The following is a 17,684-nucleotide window of genomic DNA, read 5'->3' on the forward strand; positions in this document are numbered from 1 at the left end:
CGAGAAGTTCTGTTGGGTATTCTGCACTGACATTTCATTATACTAATGCAAGACTGTTATTTGAGCTCAGCTTTTGGGGTTTTAACTCCAGCTTTGACATTATGTTTTGTATTGCATTTAGAAAATAGCTGCACTTCATGTCTCATTTTCTGTAATGTCAGCAAGATACATAATTTCTGTAATATCACTTGTAATAAATCAGGACCTCACTCATCTCATGAACTTGTGAAGATGATCACAGAATTTTTCTATGTTAAGTCTTTATTAAGTAATTTAAATTTTATCCCAGTGACAACCCTTGGTTGGGCTGCTTGTATGCTAATATTGTGTTGCCTTCCACAGGCAGCAACCATCACAAGGCAGTGCTGCTAAAGATCTTAATTGTCTCAATACATCTTGGTGTGCTTTAAGGCTGCTAAATTAATTATGCAATTTAATACTGTTATTAAGTCTGGAATTGCATTGCTTCAGCATAAACATAAAGCTAATGTGATTGTGTGCCATAGGGATGGAAGCACCTGTGTTTTTAAAGGCTTGTTCTCCAATACTGCAATTTTTTAGTAAATGTCTAGTTCAGAAGGTTGACAAAACATTTTGCTCATGTGCTTCTGGGGGCCACTGAAGATGTTACATATAACTTACAGTGAAAGGTCGTAAGGCACAATTACAAGATGTCTTCGGAAGAGAATATAAGAAACAAAAGCCATTGCCAATAGGTTGAGCAACTATAGAAGCAAAAAATATGTTAATAAATCATAGTTGTAGGCAATGTATTATATCCCACATTCCAGGGAAAGGCATTAATAAACAAAATTAAAACCAATAATCCTTGCCAATCTGTCCTGGGGATTTTGCTTCTTAACTTTAAATTTGGTTATTGGCTTAAAGACATTTTTTATTCTTTTTGTACAAAGCTTAAAAGCTAGGTACTTGAAAATTATAGTATTGCTGCCAGCATCGTTCACATCACTTTGAGATTGGCCTAATATGGCTAAGCTTTCATCAAAGAGGAAGATGGGCTGTCAGGATACTTTCACCTCTGCCTGTAAAGGGAAAGAGAGCAGTTGTGAATCCTCTCCCACTTTCTGAGAAATCCTATTTTTCTTGAATACTTAAAAATCTAAATCACCTCCACTTACATCATCTACCAAACAAAACAAACAAACAAAAACAAACAAATCATTTCCTTTGCTTCCCAAAGCATCACTGTGAAAAGTGTACGCACAGGAGAAACAGAATCATTATGCTTTAAGGCACATCACTTTTACTGTGAGTGTTGCATATGAATGTATAGAAAAAATACTAACAATTTTGATTTGAATTGAAATCAAGAAAGAAATGCATATACCCAAAAAGTATCATTATCCAAGCTAGAAAATGCTGATGGGGTTACTATCAGTTCTCAAAGGAAATGTGTACTTTTACGTTTTGTCTGGGTGACAGCACTTCCATTACTATAATGACATGTAAAATCATGGAATAGTGAAGCAGTACTGCAACACAGGACTGATTGTAGCAAATCAACCAGAAGTGCCTGTTCTTATGATATTGCTGGTAGAGGTCAAAGCCTACATCCAGTGCGCGTGGCTTCTGGTCCTACCCTATTAGGTTCTCTTCCATAGTTATTGTGTGTATAGATCTCATTGGAGCTTAATCTCATATATCAGCAACTGAATTTGTGTACTTCTGGAGTTACTTACAGTATTTTACTTGTATTATTTCAACTGAGTAAATGTATATCAACAACAAATTTTACTTCCCTCAGCAGTAATCAGTTACTCGCTTTTTCACAGAATCACAGAATTGTCTAGGTTGGAAGAGACCTCAAGATCATCGAGTCCAACCTCTGACCTAACACTAAGAAGTCCTCCACTAAACCATATCGCTGTTTAACATCTAAACGTCTTTTAAAGACACCCAGGGATGGTGACTCCACCACTTCCCTGGGCAGCCTGTTCCAGTGCCTAACAACCCTTTCAGTAAAGAAGTTCTTCCTAACATCTAACCTAAAACTCCCCTGGCGCAACTCTAGCCCATTCCCCCTCGTCCTGTCACCAGGCACACGGGAAAATATACCAACACCCACCTCTCTACAGCCTCCTTTAATGTACTTATAAAGAGCGATAAGGTCGCCCCTGAGCCTCCTCTTCTCCAGGCTGAACAAACCCAGCCGTTCCTCATAAGACTTATTCTCTAGACCCCTCACCAGCTTCGTTGCTCTTCTCTGGACTCTTTCGAGCACCTCGATGTCCTTCTCATAGTGAGGGGCCCAAAACTGACCACAGTACTTGAGGTGCGTCCTCACCAGAGCTGAGTACAGAGGGACAATCACTTCCCTAGACCTGCTGGCCACACTGCTTCTTATACAAGCCAGGATGCTGTTGGTCTTCTTGGCCACCTGAGCACACTGCTGGCTCATATTCAGCCGACTATCCACCAATACTCCCAGGTCCTTCTGCGCCAGGAAGCTTTCCAACCACTCATCTCCCAGCCTGTAGCTCTGCTTGGGGTTATTGCGCCCCAGGTGCAGGACCCGGCACTTGGCCTTGTTGAACTTCATGCAGTTGACCTCAGCCTATTGGTCCAGCCTATCCAGATCCTCCTGCAGAGCCTTCCTGCCCTCAAGCAGATCAACACACGCACCTAACTTGGTGTCATCTGCAAACTTACTGAGGGTGCAGTCGATCCCCTCATCCAGATCATCGATAAAGATATTAAAGAGGACCGGCCCCAGTATCGAGCCCTGGGGGACACCACTAGTGACCGGCCTCCTACTGTATTTGACTTCATTCATCACAACTCTTTGGGCCTGGCTATCCAGCTAGTTTCTAACCCAGTGAAGCGTACGCCAGTCCAAGCCAAGAGCAGCCAGTTTCTTGAGGAGAATACTGTGGGAAACGGTGTCAAAAGCCTTGCTGAAATCAAGGTAGAACACATCCACAGCCTTTCCCTCATCCACCCAGCGAGTCACTTTGTCATAGAAGGAGATCAGGTTTGTCAAGCAGAACCTGCCTTTCATAAACCCATGTTGACTGGGCCTGATCACCTGGTTGCCCTGTAAGTGCCGCTTGATGACACTCAAGATAATCTACTCCACGAGTTTCCCTGGCACTGAGGTCAAACTGATAGGTCTATAGTTTCCCGACTATAGGTCTATAGCTTTTGCATCATTCAGAACTAACAAAGAAATCCCATGCAAAACCAAACCTGTATTACCTGAGCAGAAGAATTAAAACACGATAGGAAGACCATTGGCTTATTTCCCTTAGGCTGTCTATCTAGTCTTAGCATAGTATTGGCATTGGGATGACATAGTATACTTCGTAATTTTGCGAATGTGGTTTGTTGATTAAATTGTGAGTTTGATGATGAAACATAGCACCACACAAGGGTTTGAAATTAGTGTTGTTGTCATTGTAAAATGTCAGTATATCTTATAAAATGTCAGTATATCATTTTATATCTTATAAAATGTCAGTATATCTTAAGTCAGTGTATCACAATATATAGAACCCCATTCAGCTTGTACATTATACAGGGCTGGTATGTGTGTACAGCATATGTTTTCTTTCTGACTGGCTAAATTTAAATTTTGCTTTTTTTTTTTTTTTTTTTACTTTTGGTTTTCCAAAAATGAAGAAAGAATCCTAACTTATCAGCTTAAATAAATGTAATTCTTACTGACAATACTATTTTCAGATTGTCAGAGATGAACGCTGCTACTTTTTTACCAGTAAAAGCAAAGCAAGGCAGTGTTCTTCCTGGAGAGCAAACTATGAGTAGATGATACGTGCCCCCTAGAGGTCCACAGATATCAAAACATTCCTTGTTTTACCTCTACCATCACACTTGCATACATGGTGAAGCCTGGACATCTCTAGTGCAAAAGGATATTGTCAGCAGAGAGTTCATGTTTTTGTTTCTGTATCTACCACACAGTATGCTGTCCTTGAGCCTGACAGCCACGTCATGTCCGTATTTTGCTACAGTTTTTTTTTTTTTTCAAGCGTGTCTCATTCATTTGCCTGTGCATTTCAGAAGCAGAGCAAGCTGTTAACTTACTTAATTTACACACCTGCATTAACTCTTAATTGTTACCTATGTTGGCTGCATTATCCACTAGTGATTTTGCAGCTGTCATTTTCTGAAAGGCACTTTGTAAAATATAGTGGAGATAGGTAGGTATTATTATTGTTAATTTTGTAAGATGACTGGTTATTTTAAATGGCAGTTCTTAATTTAACTCTGGGGGGACAGTATTTATTTTTAGGAAGTTTTGGTAATCAATAGCTCTTTACATTTTTCTTCCTACATACCATTTCTTTCTTTTTGTCTTCCTCCTCCCCACTCCTTCCTTCATTTATGTATACATTCAAACATATTTCAAGATATTAATAGGGGAAATAAATTGCTGAGCTGTTTTTTCCAAAAATGATTTTCTGGACGCTAATTGAATCCCAAATTAAACATAGAACTTTAGCTTCAGTTGCACAGAAAGCCACGCTACAAGTGATTTGCAACAGAGAGGCTGGCAGGTTTTCAGACAGCTGTAAAGGTGTGTTATAGTACTAAGGCACACTGATGATCTGCCCCAGCCAGGGCCAGGAGCATATCTTTGCAATGAGTGCTTCTCTTTGTTTGTGCTCATCAGCCCAGCTGTCTGCATAGTTTTTCACAGTAACGCAGAAAGATCAGTAGTAGCAGTAAGCTGCATTTTTAGCCATGAGAAATTTCAGTTAAAAGTCAAAATCAGCAGCTTCATCTATGCTGTTGTTCATTACGTTAGATGTTGCTGTAATCTGTAGCAGGTATGTAGCTGTCTGTGTTCTGTCCTAGTGCTTATGTACAGGTAGGCGTTACACAGAGAGCTGTCGGTCTCCATGTAGTGTGCCAAGACCCTAAACCAGCAACCTGTACCTTTAGATGCTGGCATCAAAGAGCTGCAGCTGTCAAATCAAACAAAGAGCTTTTCTTGGATAGCAGGAGCATAACGATAAACCTTGTTTGTGTTAAACACCAATTAATTGTGCGTTTTATACCAAATGGAGCCATAGCACGTGGGAGCAAATTTTGAGCCTCAGTCACCCAAAGAGCAACCATCCTGAGCTGCAGCTAGTGGGGGCTCTGTCCAGTCCACAGCAGCTCCTCACTGCCAACCTGTCCTCCTCATACTCCAGCACGGGCTCTCCATAGGACATGGTTCATCAGGAAATGTCCACCTGCTCTGGACAGTACTGCCGTGCAGGGTTTTGCCCTTTCTTAATTACATTTCCTCAGAGGCACCGCCATCTTATCTCACAGAGGTCCTGCAGCCCCCTGCCAGCACCCTGACACCAACATCAGGTGTAGAAGTAAATTCAAGATACATTAGCTGCTTTTTTAGCCCCCCAGATGGATTTAATGAATCTGAAAGAGGTTTAATTCGAGCAGATGCAGTTACAGCTGGTGTGTCTATGGCTCTTCAGTGTGGAAGGAGTTGAACATTTAATGTTTCACAATCTATTTTTTTGTTTGTGTTATGTGTTTGAATATAAAGCCTGCATTGCAGCCAGCGTCTGGGTTCACTTAGAGGATTATTTAAGGTTTGCATACACATACCATTAACTGTCTTTTGATGTTTAAGAGTGAATTTTGATAGGTAAGCATGGGAAGTGATTACACCTCTTGCCAACAGCTAATCTCTTTTCTGTGCTTATAAACAGTTTCTTTAACCCAATCACTTCTCATCAGAAGTTTCATTATATATGTGTATACATTATATATATATACATGTATACATGTAGTGGAGGCCTAATCTGAATCAAAATAGCTGGATAGATGAGAATATTTATAGACTAATGCGTGGATGAAAGGGACTTATAAAATAGTTCTTATGGGCATCGATTTATGATTGCATAAAGTGAGCACTGAGGTTGGGACTCACCAAACCAGATTTAGATGTGCTGTGTAATGGGTGGAGGATGTTAGGTACTCCCAGAGCTTACTTCATCTCATTCTAAGGCCAACAACTAAAATACATAAGCTCTGTTGAAGGGTCCTTTGATGGGCCAGTTTTCTTGCATTAACTACACAGAGGTTGTTCAGCTCAGAAGTGGATGCCTGTAACTGTAAAGGTAAGTGGAACCACGTCCTAAAGTATTAATGCTCCTGTGTACAAACTGCTGTTTCCTGGTTTGACCTGTTTAGCCGTGATTATCTGGTAGTGCGTATGAAATTATTCATTAAATTTAAGAAAAGTTTATTTTTTAAAAAAATCTTTGTTTTCTTAAAAAAAACAAACAAAAACAAAGGTGCTAGAAGTCAGTCGTCAGTAAGCACCCAAAGGAATCAAAGTCTAAGAGTTTCTAAACACTTCTCAGATTTTAAAAAGCTTTCACAATTATGTCAGCTACATAGAAAATTCAAGTAACAAAGAACAGTTAAACTGAAGTACTTTCCTTAGTAGTATTGTTTCCTGCTGGTTTTTTTTTTTTTTGTTTGTTTGTTTTTGTTTTTGTTTTCTTTAACTGCTTGTTCAGCTGTTTATTTTCAGACACTGTAGTGCACTCACTAGATGTTTGTATGTGAAGTAAAATGAATTGAACGCTTTCAGGCTTAGCAGATCTAACAATAACTGCAAAATAGCTATTCAAATTTGCCAATAAAATGCTGAACTCACTATTCTGCAGTAAAATGAATGTGATATCTCTAGACAATCCTTTTTGAGCTATGAGACTACCAAATCAAAATTATACCTGAAATGTCTGGATTTTGTTTAACGATACTTCTAAAAACCTCGAAATGAAACAAAACTTTTTGACATAATTATTCAGCAACAGAAACACATTTGACTGAGTCAGTACTATGAAGTACTATCTTTTCAGTGAGAAAGTTGTCTACATTTGGGAAAGTGGTCTAAATTTGGTACACTAATCATCAGTTTTTTCTCTCAGTTAAACTAGATTAAAGGAGCATAAAATTATTGTTTTCAGTCATCCTCAAAAAATAAAAAGTTGAGCAAGTTGAATGGACTGTTGTGTGACATGAAATTCTCCTCTTATTTTGATCTTATGGGATTTTTGACACGACCTCAGAAATACAGAAGTGGTTTTGGTTAAGTGGGCTGACTTAGATGAAATGTGTACAATATAGGAAGAGCTTATCTTCATAATTAGTGTTTAGAACAGATACAAGACGTTAATTTGTCTTTCAAGTCAAAGTTGGTAGAAAGAGTCCGTGACACCTTCTTCCCACCAATTTATCAGATATTGTAGAGCTGCACTTCCTTCATGTAACCTTTCAAAGCAATTCAACACAACATATAGTATTAACATTTATTGGGCTAGGGCTAGACAGAGATGGTCCTTTTATTTTGGAATTCAAACAAGAAGACCATTGGTAGTCACTGAGATCATATCAAGTGATTCATCATTTTACAGATAAATTGCAAACATGGAGACAAAATCAATAATCTTGTACATCTTTTAAAGTCCATTTTGGCAGGTCTAGTCTCCAAAATTCAAGCAATGAGTTCAGATCAAAGACATTGTCAAAATTTTTGAACAAATTATGAAAATTTCTGAAAATTTCTCTCTAGCGTATTGTCAGATATATGTAAACAATTTTATTTCACTTTTGGTCTCTGAAGTTACATTTTCTTTTTTTTTTTTAACGCAGTTTAATGACTTTCCCATATTATCTTCTGAATTTATGACACATGTTTACTATATTGAGAGTGGGGGTCATTATTGTGTTATCTAATTAGAAAGCTGTGTGTTTCTGTAGTACCTCAAGTTTCACAAATCCTTACAGACTTAAGGCATATACTGTCTGGGAGTCAAGTAGGTAGCTTGCACTTGAAAACAGGTTTTATTTGTTAAGTAAAGAGTGCAAGAAAATTATCTTTTTGTAAATGGATTTTTTTTCCTGAAGGTAAAAGAGAAATTCTAAAAATGTGGGAAAAAAAAAAAAATGTATATGTTCCCAACAGGAAATTCTGTCCTGAACTAGGTATAGCATCTTTTTTTCCCATATCAGTACAGAGGTATTTTTCAAGCTTATAAACATTGCAGTTGCAATCTCTCACCATACAACTTTAATCTTGTCCAGACTGATTCTAACCTATTTCTAATTAGATCCAGTGGAAGAAGTGCCAGGCAGAGATACCTCTTTCAGTTTGAAGACTTTTCTATACCTTCAGCTCAAGACTCTAGAAGATTTTCTGCCTTTTAAAGTCCACTGAAAACAGAAGCTGCAGGGTAGCTGTTGTATTATGCCTTTTGCTGATTTTGTAAAGTCATCAGTATTATATCCATAAAACTACTGAAATGCCTTGTACCTGTTTAGATATACCCATAGACAGCTGTAGGCATTTTTGAGTATGATAAATGTGATGTGTAGTAGTGTTTTTTTCTTAATAGATTATTTAGGCAATAAAATGCAAATATGTAACTAAATCTCTCAGAGTTTTGAGACCTTCATTTCTTTTCCTCACAGCAAGACTAAAATTGCCCAACATTCAGTAAATAAAATAATAAATAAATAAATAAAGACCCAGGAGATCTCCTTTATTTGTTGATAAACTCATGTGAAATTCATACCTTATTATGTACAGGTTTTACCAGTCTGTGAAATTTGTTTCTGGCAGTGAGAAACCTGCTTCGTGATACTCTTCTATATAAACATTGGAATTCAATTTCACACTGCAGAGTCAATGTATGTCAACTCATTTTATCAAGTAAACAAAGTAGAAATTACTGTATCCATAGTTCTACTTCCCACAGTAGTTCTTTACTTAAAAGTCTTCCTGACACTTGTCTCTAGTGAGATTTGATCAAAATTAAATTAAAAACAAAAGACCTCACACAGGTGCGCTTTGTGTTTTAGATCAGGTTTCTCATGAATATGGGAAATGAATCCTAAAAGTCATAAAATGCAATCTTCAGTTCTGGAGCTGGAATACAGAGGGCTGCCTGTCCAGATAGCAACATCTTTTAAGGCATTATAATCACAGATGTATTAGTAATAGCAGAAAGCTCAAATCCTTCTCCATAATGTGCACCCATGCTTGCACCCTAACTCAGGTTCATCAGCCATGCTGCCTCTCAAATCATGTCCAAGGACTGGTCTTGCAGTTTATGGCAGAAATCAAGGACCAAAGTCTAGAAGCATCCCTCAAATTGAATTTTCTAGCACATTGTTGTCAGAGTGGCTTTGATAGGTCCAGGATTCATGCTGAAAACTGGGGTTGGATTTGTGGGGGGTTGTTTTTATTTTCTTTTGGGCAAGTCTTCCAGAAAGGTTAACAGGGGACCAATGAACTGTACCAGCATAGAAGAATGGTTCAAACAAAAAGTGGCATCACTCACTTCCAGATATAAAATACAGATCAGCCATCTTCCCTGATTTTATCTTGAGTGTTTTGAACCAAGGTAGAAAGATGTGTGGGAATAAATCTTTTACATGGTTGCTTCAAATGAACTTTGATGTTCTTCAAAAGCTGAATGGTCAACTAGTCTTGATCGTTTTTCATAGTGAGTAGAGTTGTTACTTATATTGCTGGATTTGCAAACAGTACAAGCTTTTTTGAGGAATCTTAGTCTACTGTAAATTGGGGCAGTGAACTCCAAAGCCCTTTTTCGCTATCTGCATGGTTAGAGGAGTAAAACTGGATTCTGGGTAGCAATAGCAAAAAATTAAAATGTAGTCAAAAATGACTGGGAAGAAATGTCTTTATTCAGAATAACTTCAAAAGTTAATTTAATAATGAAATAGTTTATTGCTAATTAAAAACATAATAATTTAATGAGAAGGAAATTATTAAGCATTATTAAAATTTGAGTTATAATTGTTAGAAACCATCATTTCTCAGCTAACCTAGGAGGCTTCCATTTTAAATTGTTTTTCAGTTTTACAAGTGATCTAAAAGTGACTTAAAACTGGCTTTGGTCATAAAGCAGGTTGTTTATTTTGTTTTGGTTTTGTAGTCATAGTGTGAATAAAAAATATTTCTCATCCTTTATATTTCATCTATATAAATTGATTTTTTTTTTCTTTAAGTGTTGAATTCCTATTGTTGATTCTTGGGTAAGGGCATGTAAGAATTTCACTGGGGACCTTCAGACCTTGGTAACAAGCAAATGCTATGGAAGCTGTAGTTTTAACTGATGAGAAGCTTGCTGTGACATGGAGACACTGCTGCATCACTGGAGTGAAGGACTGAAACCAGAACTTGTGTTTTTAAAGGTGTGGAATTACCCTTCCTGGGCTAAAATGTCAAGTCCTCCTACCAACCCCCTGGCAAAATCATTATGGTGCTTATCCATAACTTTGCAGAGGCAAAGCCGTTTCCAGGCAGGAGGTAGTTAAAGGATGAGTGTGAGCTCCCCGGCTTCTCCTTGCCTGTGTCTGAGTGTTTTGCTTTCTTTGCTCGGTGACCTTAGGTACAGACGTGTTTCCTTGTGCTGCACTTCCTTTGCCTGGTCTGCTGGGAGTAGTGGCACGAACAGAGCATTTGAGTAGCTGCTTGGAAGATAAACTCCTGGTTGTTTCAGGAGGCGGATCTGGAATTACCTTCCATCAGCCAAATGTTGACCTGGACGAAGAGGGTATCAAAGCATGCTCTTGCAGAAGGGTTTGCCATGCTGATGCGTCCAGGCTCCTTCCAGTTAAGGATTGCATGGCACCGTTTGTAAGACAGTTAATGCATATTCCTTCTTTCGTGGCTGCATTTCATCGGGTCTGCTTCCTTTCCATTCATTGCTGCAAATACAGCATCTGTTGTTTTCATGTGGCATAAGGGCGTGTGCAGATTCGCTTCCCTCCTGACGCGTTTCACTGCTGGCCTGTGTGGAGTTAGCAGAGGGAACAGCTCTCCTCCAGAGAGTGTTGTACTAGAGGAGGGAGATACCTTTGTAACTAGTGGTATATCAGAGCTGTGGTAAAGGGCTGTTTTGGTGTGCAACAGTGTATGTGGGTAGCCAGTGGCTGTCTCCTTCCCTTCTGAAGATGAATTGGAGTGTCATCCCAGCCTTGTTTGCTTATAGCCTGTCTCGTTCTTGCTCTTTTTGGTTCTGTTGTTGTTATTTACTGAAAAACTAAGCATCCAGTAGAGCCAATGCACTCTCTCTGGTCTGCTGCCTCCTTTTTGTAACACCTGGGAGTGAAACCTCTTGGCACGCTGATAAAGGCTGAAACACTGAGAGAGCACACGGAGCATCTGTTGATTCAGAATCACTCTTCTGTGTTTAAGTTATTCAAAGGGGCTTAGAAGCCTCAGGCTGCAACGGCATGTAATAAATGGGATAATAACGGCACATGGTTCCACTTGGCATTAATTAGAACTAATGAAATGGAACATAGTAGTCAGTGGCTAATCCTCCTACACTTCTGACTCCAGGAATTTACAACCTTTGCAGAGGAAAATGTGTTGCATAGGTTTTAATTATTGTTGTTCTTGCTTCCTCTATGTGTCAACTTTTAAGAGCAGCAGTATGTTAAATGAAGCTGAAACTATAATATATGGGATGTATTAGGGAGTTCTTTTTCTTCTTTTTACTTTTTTTTTTTTTTTTTTTTTCATTTTTATTTTTTTTGGAGTGAAAATTAGTATTCCAAACCAGCTTTTTAAATTGCTTAGTTCAAAAGACAGCATTTGGGGAAGAAAAAGGAGAGTTGAGTTCTGATTTCTACCCTTGCACTGAGCTGCTCCCAGGGTCTGAGCGGGCTCAGCAGTCCCTATCCCTGTGCATCCAGAGGTGCCAGCTTCCAAGAACGAGCCAGATAGGCTCCCTTGCTGACTCAGCTGCAGACTTTGTATTATCTTAAGCAAATGGTTTTCCACAATTTGGTCACTGGGTTTGAAAAATCATTTGAAATCATTGAGACTGTACGTAGCCCCTGGGGGTAGGTGGGAGTAATCCAAATGCTTCTCAGTGCATTTGTATGCACGTATTACCAGTGTTCCAGATCTGTGCAGTACATGGAGACTTGAGTTGTTCTTACAGTTTTCAGCTTAGGGTTTTGTTGTTGTTGTTGTTCCTATTTAAGAAAAAAAAGGCTTGTTTTCTCTTGATCCAGAGGGTTACTTTGGGCTTACATGTCTGTGTCTCTGCAATCTGTTCTAATAGTTTCTCCTCTGTCTTTTGTTGTGTTCACAGCCTACATGCTGACATACTACCAGTTTTGTTTCCAAAAGAGGAGTTCACAGAGCTACACAGTGCCTGATCCAAGCAGCTGCGTTGATGTTCTTTACTGGACCATGTAGGTAAAATTCAAAAATATATATATTCACAGTATGCCTTTCCAAGTATTGAGTATATCAGGAAACAGTTGATTTTTGGTAACAGTACTCACTTTGGTAAGTCAGGATCTTTTGGAATTTATCGACTACAAAATCATCGAATAAGGCCCTCCAACTTTGTGATGTGTTTTATTCTGAACAGACATGCAGCTGTAGACCATCATACGGAAGTGTTTAGGCTACTTGCCACATCTACTTTCAGATGCTGTGAACGCTAGGAACACTTTGATGCCTGTCATTCTGTAGGTATACCTGAGCTAACTTAACAGTAGGAATAGTAACATTAGTGGCTGCAGTGGTTCAAATTTTGGCTTAGGCACAAAACCCAGCAGAAAAATTGAATAAATTCTCCAGAAGTTGGCAAACCTTGAGCTTCTTGTTATTACAACTGCATAATTAGCAGAATAAGAACTGGACTGAGCAGGTTTACATGAATGAAACTGTGCCTGTTTTAAGTGTACAACAGTATCATGGTTTGGGTAAGTGAAAGAAAGATAATTTCAGGTTATTCCTGCTATCTTGAGCTTCTGCACAAACCATCATGTCTTCTGTGATTTTCAGACAAAACAGAAAATGTAGCCCATATTTCATCTCCAGGATAATTACCTGCAGAATAATTCAGGCTTGCTGTAGTAAAGATGATAATCCAGCAAGGAAAATTCAATTTCCAGAAAACTCTGTTTTCCCTTCCGGTTTTAGTATGGTAGTTGAGTTTATTTTCAGCAAGTCATTTCTCCCTGTGAAAGTAAATCTAGGCAAAGAATTGTTCCAGATAAATTGCTAGCATTCATTATCACTTGTCTGCTTTCTCCCTTGTATGTTACACTGTTTTATGACTCAGTTGCAGTGGCATTTAAAATGATTTACATGAATTGTGGATTGGTATGCTACAGCATTAGCATTGTATGTGGTGTTTCTTTCACATTTCTTACATAGTTTTGTAAAACTTCCACCCTGATTTGTATTTCTGATTTTGTGGAAATGAACCATAAACATGGGTATGTAGCAGTGCTTTAGATGATTTGTATTTACACATATAGCTGCACTCCTTACACAGAAGACTGCTCTCCTCACATACTTGCTTTAGGGACTGTGGCACTGTGTGATTGTGATTGTTTCTGGAGTGTGTTGGGACTTCAGTCTCTCAGTTCTGTCTGTATTGAGAAATCTTCTAACCAAGACATCTTAGAAAAGGATTTGCGTAGCATGCTAGCTGGATCTTTATAGCAACAAGTGGTTCAGATGACTCCTGAAGCAAGGCTTATCCTGCTTTCGTATTGTGAAATTAGGACATAACATCTTGCATGCTGTTACACAGCTGGCCATATTCGGTTACAGTTGTTTTTACCTTTCATGTTGTGTTGGCCATATTCCAGCTTTACTTAGAAGTTTTTTCATGTGTTATGTATATGGTAAAGATTTTCAGGTTTCTTTTTTTGCAGGTTCTGTGAATAAAATACTGAAAACACATACATTTCATATATGAGATTCATGTTCCTTGGTGTGAGTATCCAAAATCTTCCTCAGCTTGTAACTAAGGGGCAGGGAAGCAATCCCAGAACACATTCATTATGCTGGATACCGAGTCTGAGGAGAATGTTTTCTCTGTAGGTTTCAGAGGCACAACTATTATCTGACAGGAATTTTTAAATTGATTCTGAAATTCAGAATATCCCAAAGGAACTAGAATTTGACTGTGTTCAGTTTCAGCCTAAAAAGAAAGTAACAAAGAAAATGCTTGGATTCATATAATTCATTTCTACAAAATTTGTTACAGGCCACATCTCTCTCCTTTTGTAAGGTTTTGTTTATGACTTAGACTGTAATATGATGGTGTGGAAACCCTGAGCATAAAGTAATGAGTTAAAACACCAAACCATATACTCCAGTCTAGAAGAAAAATATTAGTATAGGTTTCAGAAAGCCAGAAATGACTGTCTTTTTGTTGTTGTTGTTGTTTATTTGTTTTTCTGATACTAAATTAACAATAACAAAGCCACTCATATAAATATATGTAATGGATTGTGTTCTGTTTACACTGTTGTGCTACCTCTTAAGGGATTATATGTATGAAGAAATAATACAATAATATGCTTTACCACCCACAAAGGGGCATTGCATTAAACAGAATTTGTCAGCTCATCTGAACACATTACATTAGTTAAGAGGAGCAGCATCATTTTGCTTCACAAAGGTACATTAGCTCTGCTGTTTGGGCTGTCAGAATCAAAAAATCTTTCCTGAACACAATGGTAGTGGTCACAATGACAAGCATTTGTCATTTAACACAAGTGCTCCAGTAGCTTTTAGCAAAGTATAGATGTCTGCAAAGTTTGTGGTAAAGATCAGCTTTCTAATATGAAGTGCAAAGCCCAAGACACTTGAGGTAACTTTTGAGTCTGTTCTAGATAATGGCTGATCTAAAAGGAGATAGAGGAAATGTCTTTTCTTAGAAAGTTTGTACAGCAACATATCCATGTTGGTTATTTTTAAAATAGTGTTAAAAATCATTCATATTTATTTTGCTTGTTTTGCATTAATAAACATGATACAAATTCTTTCTGCACATTTAAATATCTTCTTTAAACTCTATTAAATCACCAAAATCTACTCCTTTGAAGGGAGTTTGTGCATTAATGCAATCAAACTCTAGAGCATCAATGTTTGGCATGGAAGTACTTGCTGTTCTTCATTATCCCATGAAACATCATTCAAACTCTAAACCCAAACCTAATGAGAACTTGTATTTTTATTTAATTATTCATTTAGTTTTAGAATTGGTAGTAGGTTAGAGGAAAAGATCAGGCTTGACAAAAAAAAGAATAGTCAATTCAAACCGTATGTAGTTTGTGAATACAGTTGTCATGAGTTCATAACATAAGCTGCCAGATCTTACATTGCTTACTTGATTTGTTCCTGTTTAAACAACCCCCCTTTGAAGTGATTTGGCTTGACATTATTTCAGGGAAGCATCACAGTTTAGACCATTGTATATTTATGGCTAGTGTGTTAGTTAATGATTCATCCATGAGGTGTTAGGTGCTATTATGGTTTAAAAAAGTGATTAATGGCTGAAATCAATTTTATACAGGTAAAAATAGGCTTTTTTTCACAGCTATTTTTTTTACAGCTTTTTGACTGTAGTTATTTAACTGAGTCCAAGCAGTGGCTATTGATGGTGAGGGGAGCACATAGACTGGGGTTCAGTTTGTGCATTCATATTCACTTACTTACTCATAAATGAAATACTTGAATTACTTGTAGTAAAAAAGGTAACACAAATCATTTGTAACATGAATCTTGAGAGAAAGTGTATACTTTATCCTAGAAAGCAATTTGTTACTTAAATGAAGGATGGAAACATTTACGTATTTAAATTTCAGTATATAAAATATAATTGTTTTCAGATGTAATTCCCGCTAGAGTATAGTGTAAACAATTATTTCATTACATGCATTAAAAATGGAAGTGGACTGGTTATGTCTGAATTCCATTGCTTCTAAAACCCCTAACTTTTGCCAGTGAAGATCTTTTATTTTTTATTTTTTTTTGAGGGGAGACTATCAGTTTTTGGAATTGCAGAATTCTATTTCTTCTGGCATTGAAAAAAAAACTTGGGTTTTCTTGTCACGTACTTCTCCAGACTGATCATGTTTAACTTGCGAGGAGTGACTAGTTTGCAGCTGTAGGTGGTATGTGAGATACAGACCTCAGGAAGAGCATGATTTCCATAACCACTTCAAAGGAAATACATTATAAATAAAATACATTTCTCTGGGGGCTTACAGAGCCATTCTGTTTATAATTTAAATTACATTAAGCTAAGTAAAATAGTACAGTAAAACCCTCAAGGGAATTAAGTTTGAACATTACATTACTTCCATTAATTGGAAGTATTTTACTCTCTCTCTAATAGTTTATTTTTCATTGAATATATATATAATTAAAAGTGTTGTCATTATAACAGTACTCATTCTTTCCCATTCTGTGTTCCAAGCACTTCTGTTCAGTTTATTCCAATAGTTTTGTTTGCCTACCATCCTTCATTTCTCACTGCTTTATTTCTGGTGACAATCCCTCCAAGCATCAGTGTACAACAGAAGATGACCGTTGCCATTTGGCAGATGTTCTGCTTAAGCAAACTCATACTGGAACTGAGACTCCTGACCAGCCTGAAGTTCTGCATTATGCCTGGGGAGCGTAAGGCTTTCTTTTGTTAGAGTATTTTAGAGTCTGCTCTTCCAAACCGCACAGCTTGCTTCTTCCAGGTTATTTGCAGAGGTAACTGTTACGTGGGGGCTGTAGGATGTGAGAATCCACTTGTCTCCCTGCTTTATAAATTTTACTTTTTACTTATAAAACTCAGAGAAAGAGAGGAGATTCTGTACAAAAGTACGTACGTGCATATGTGTGTGTGTGCATTTTGCATATTTGTAGATATAATGTCATACATGTTTGTGTATGCGTCTGTGTGCAGAAATCGTATGATTTGGTATACATACAGTTTCCCTTCTTTTCTTGCTAGAAATTTATGCCTACTCAGTTTCATATGGAATCCTAATATCATATTCTACTTTAAACCATTTGAAGATAATATGACTTCCAGAAGAGGGTGACAGGATTAGCACTAGGAAAATTTTGGAATACCTTAGAGAGATACCTAATACCTAGATACCTAGAGTGATTTATTCTTCTTTCCTTTTTCACCCTATAGCAAGAGACCATCCAGCTTGAACTAAATCAGGTTATCATTCTGAACAGCAAGGAAGGCAGTAAATCTGTAGTGCCAGGCTCCTCTAATATTTGCAGCTTTTCAATATGGTTATCTGTAGAAATGATCTAAGCACATATAAGCTTAGAGAAGCTGAAGCAGCTTGTATAAGCGGGGCAGTCCCATATGGGATACTTACTCCCATTTTAGAGTCAGCTTTAAACCAGCTGCTAACTTCAAATTAATTCTCATGTAAAGTTTAAAGCAATCTCTTTGCTTCGTATCAATTAATCTCAAGTGACTCTTTCTTTTTCCCTCATGGGAAAATAAATCTTTATAGCTAAATAGTAACAATATTGAAAAATAAAAAAGAAAGAAGCCGTGCACAAATTTTCCCCTAATTTATGAAATGTTTGCATTTTAAAGACCACTATCAGAGGACAATAGTAATTAAGGTAATGCTGGATTGAATAAAAACTTTATTTACTTGAGAGTTTCATGTTAAACTAAGCAAACCTTGGAGGGGGAGAAGCTTATATATATATATAAAAGCTTAAACGTGTTTTCTATTGACTCAGAACCATAAAGTCTTATGAAACATGTAAGAAGACTTAGTTGCAAAAATCTAAAGAAATTACTACTTCAGGCAATTGGTTTGGAAAGGAAAATCATTTAGTTCCAAAATGTCCAAAA

The 17,684-nt window shown here is 37.5% G+C and overlaps 1 protein-coding gene across 25 annotated transcripts in view; it reads left to right on the plus strand.

Moving 5' to 3' along the window:
- Positions 1–17,684, plus strand: part of CHRM3 (cholinergic receptor muscarinic 3) — a 286,410-nt gene that overhangs the window by 133,980 nt on the left and 134,746 nt on the right. For 18 of the 25 annotated variants that reach the window (XR_005264395.2, XR_011808129.1, XR_005264396.2 and 15 more), the window contains one exon: positions 12,138–12,240. The exons of 1 other annotated variant lie outside the window; for it this stretch is intronic. Coding sequence is in view for 19 of the 24 variants with exons in the window: in XM_027453791.3 (XP_027309592.1) it covers positions 12,143–12,240 (98 nt within the window). In the remaining 5 variants the exon portion in view is untranslated. Of the gene's footprint in view, positions 1–8,114; positions 8,384–10,539; positions 10,670–12,137; positions 12,245–17,684 lie in introns of those variants that run through there. 6 more of the 25 variants (XM_027453792.3, XM_072035602.1, XM_072035603.1 and 3 more) reach the window with 4 other exon arrangements.

This window comes from Anas platyrhynchos, chromosome 3 (genome assembly GCF_047663525.1).
Source record: "Anas platyrhynchos isolate ZD024472 breed Pekin duck chromosome 3, IASCAAS_PekinDuck_T2T, whole genome shotgun sequence".
In the NCBI taxonomy this organism is placed as follows: Eukaryota; Metazoa; Chordata; class Aves; order Anseriformes; family Anatidae; genus Anas; species Anas platyrhynchos.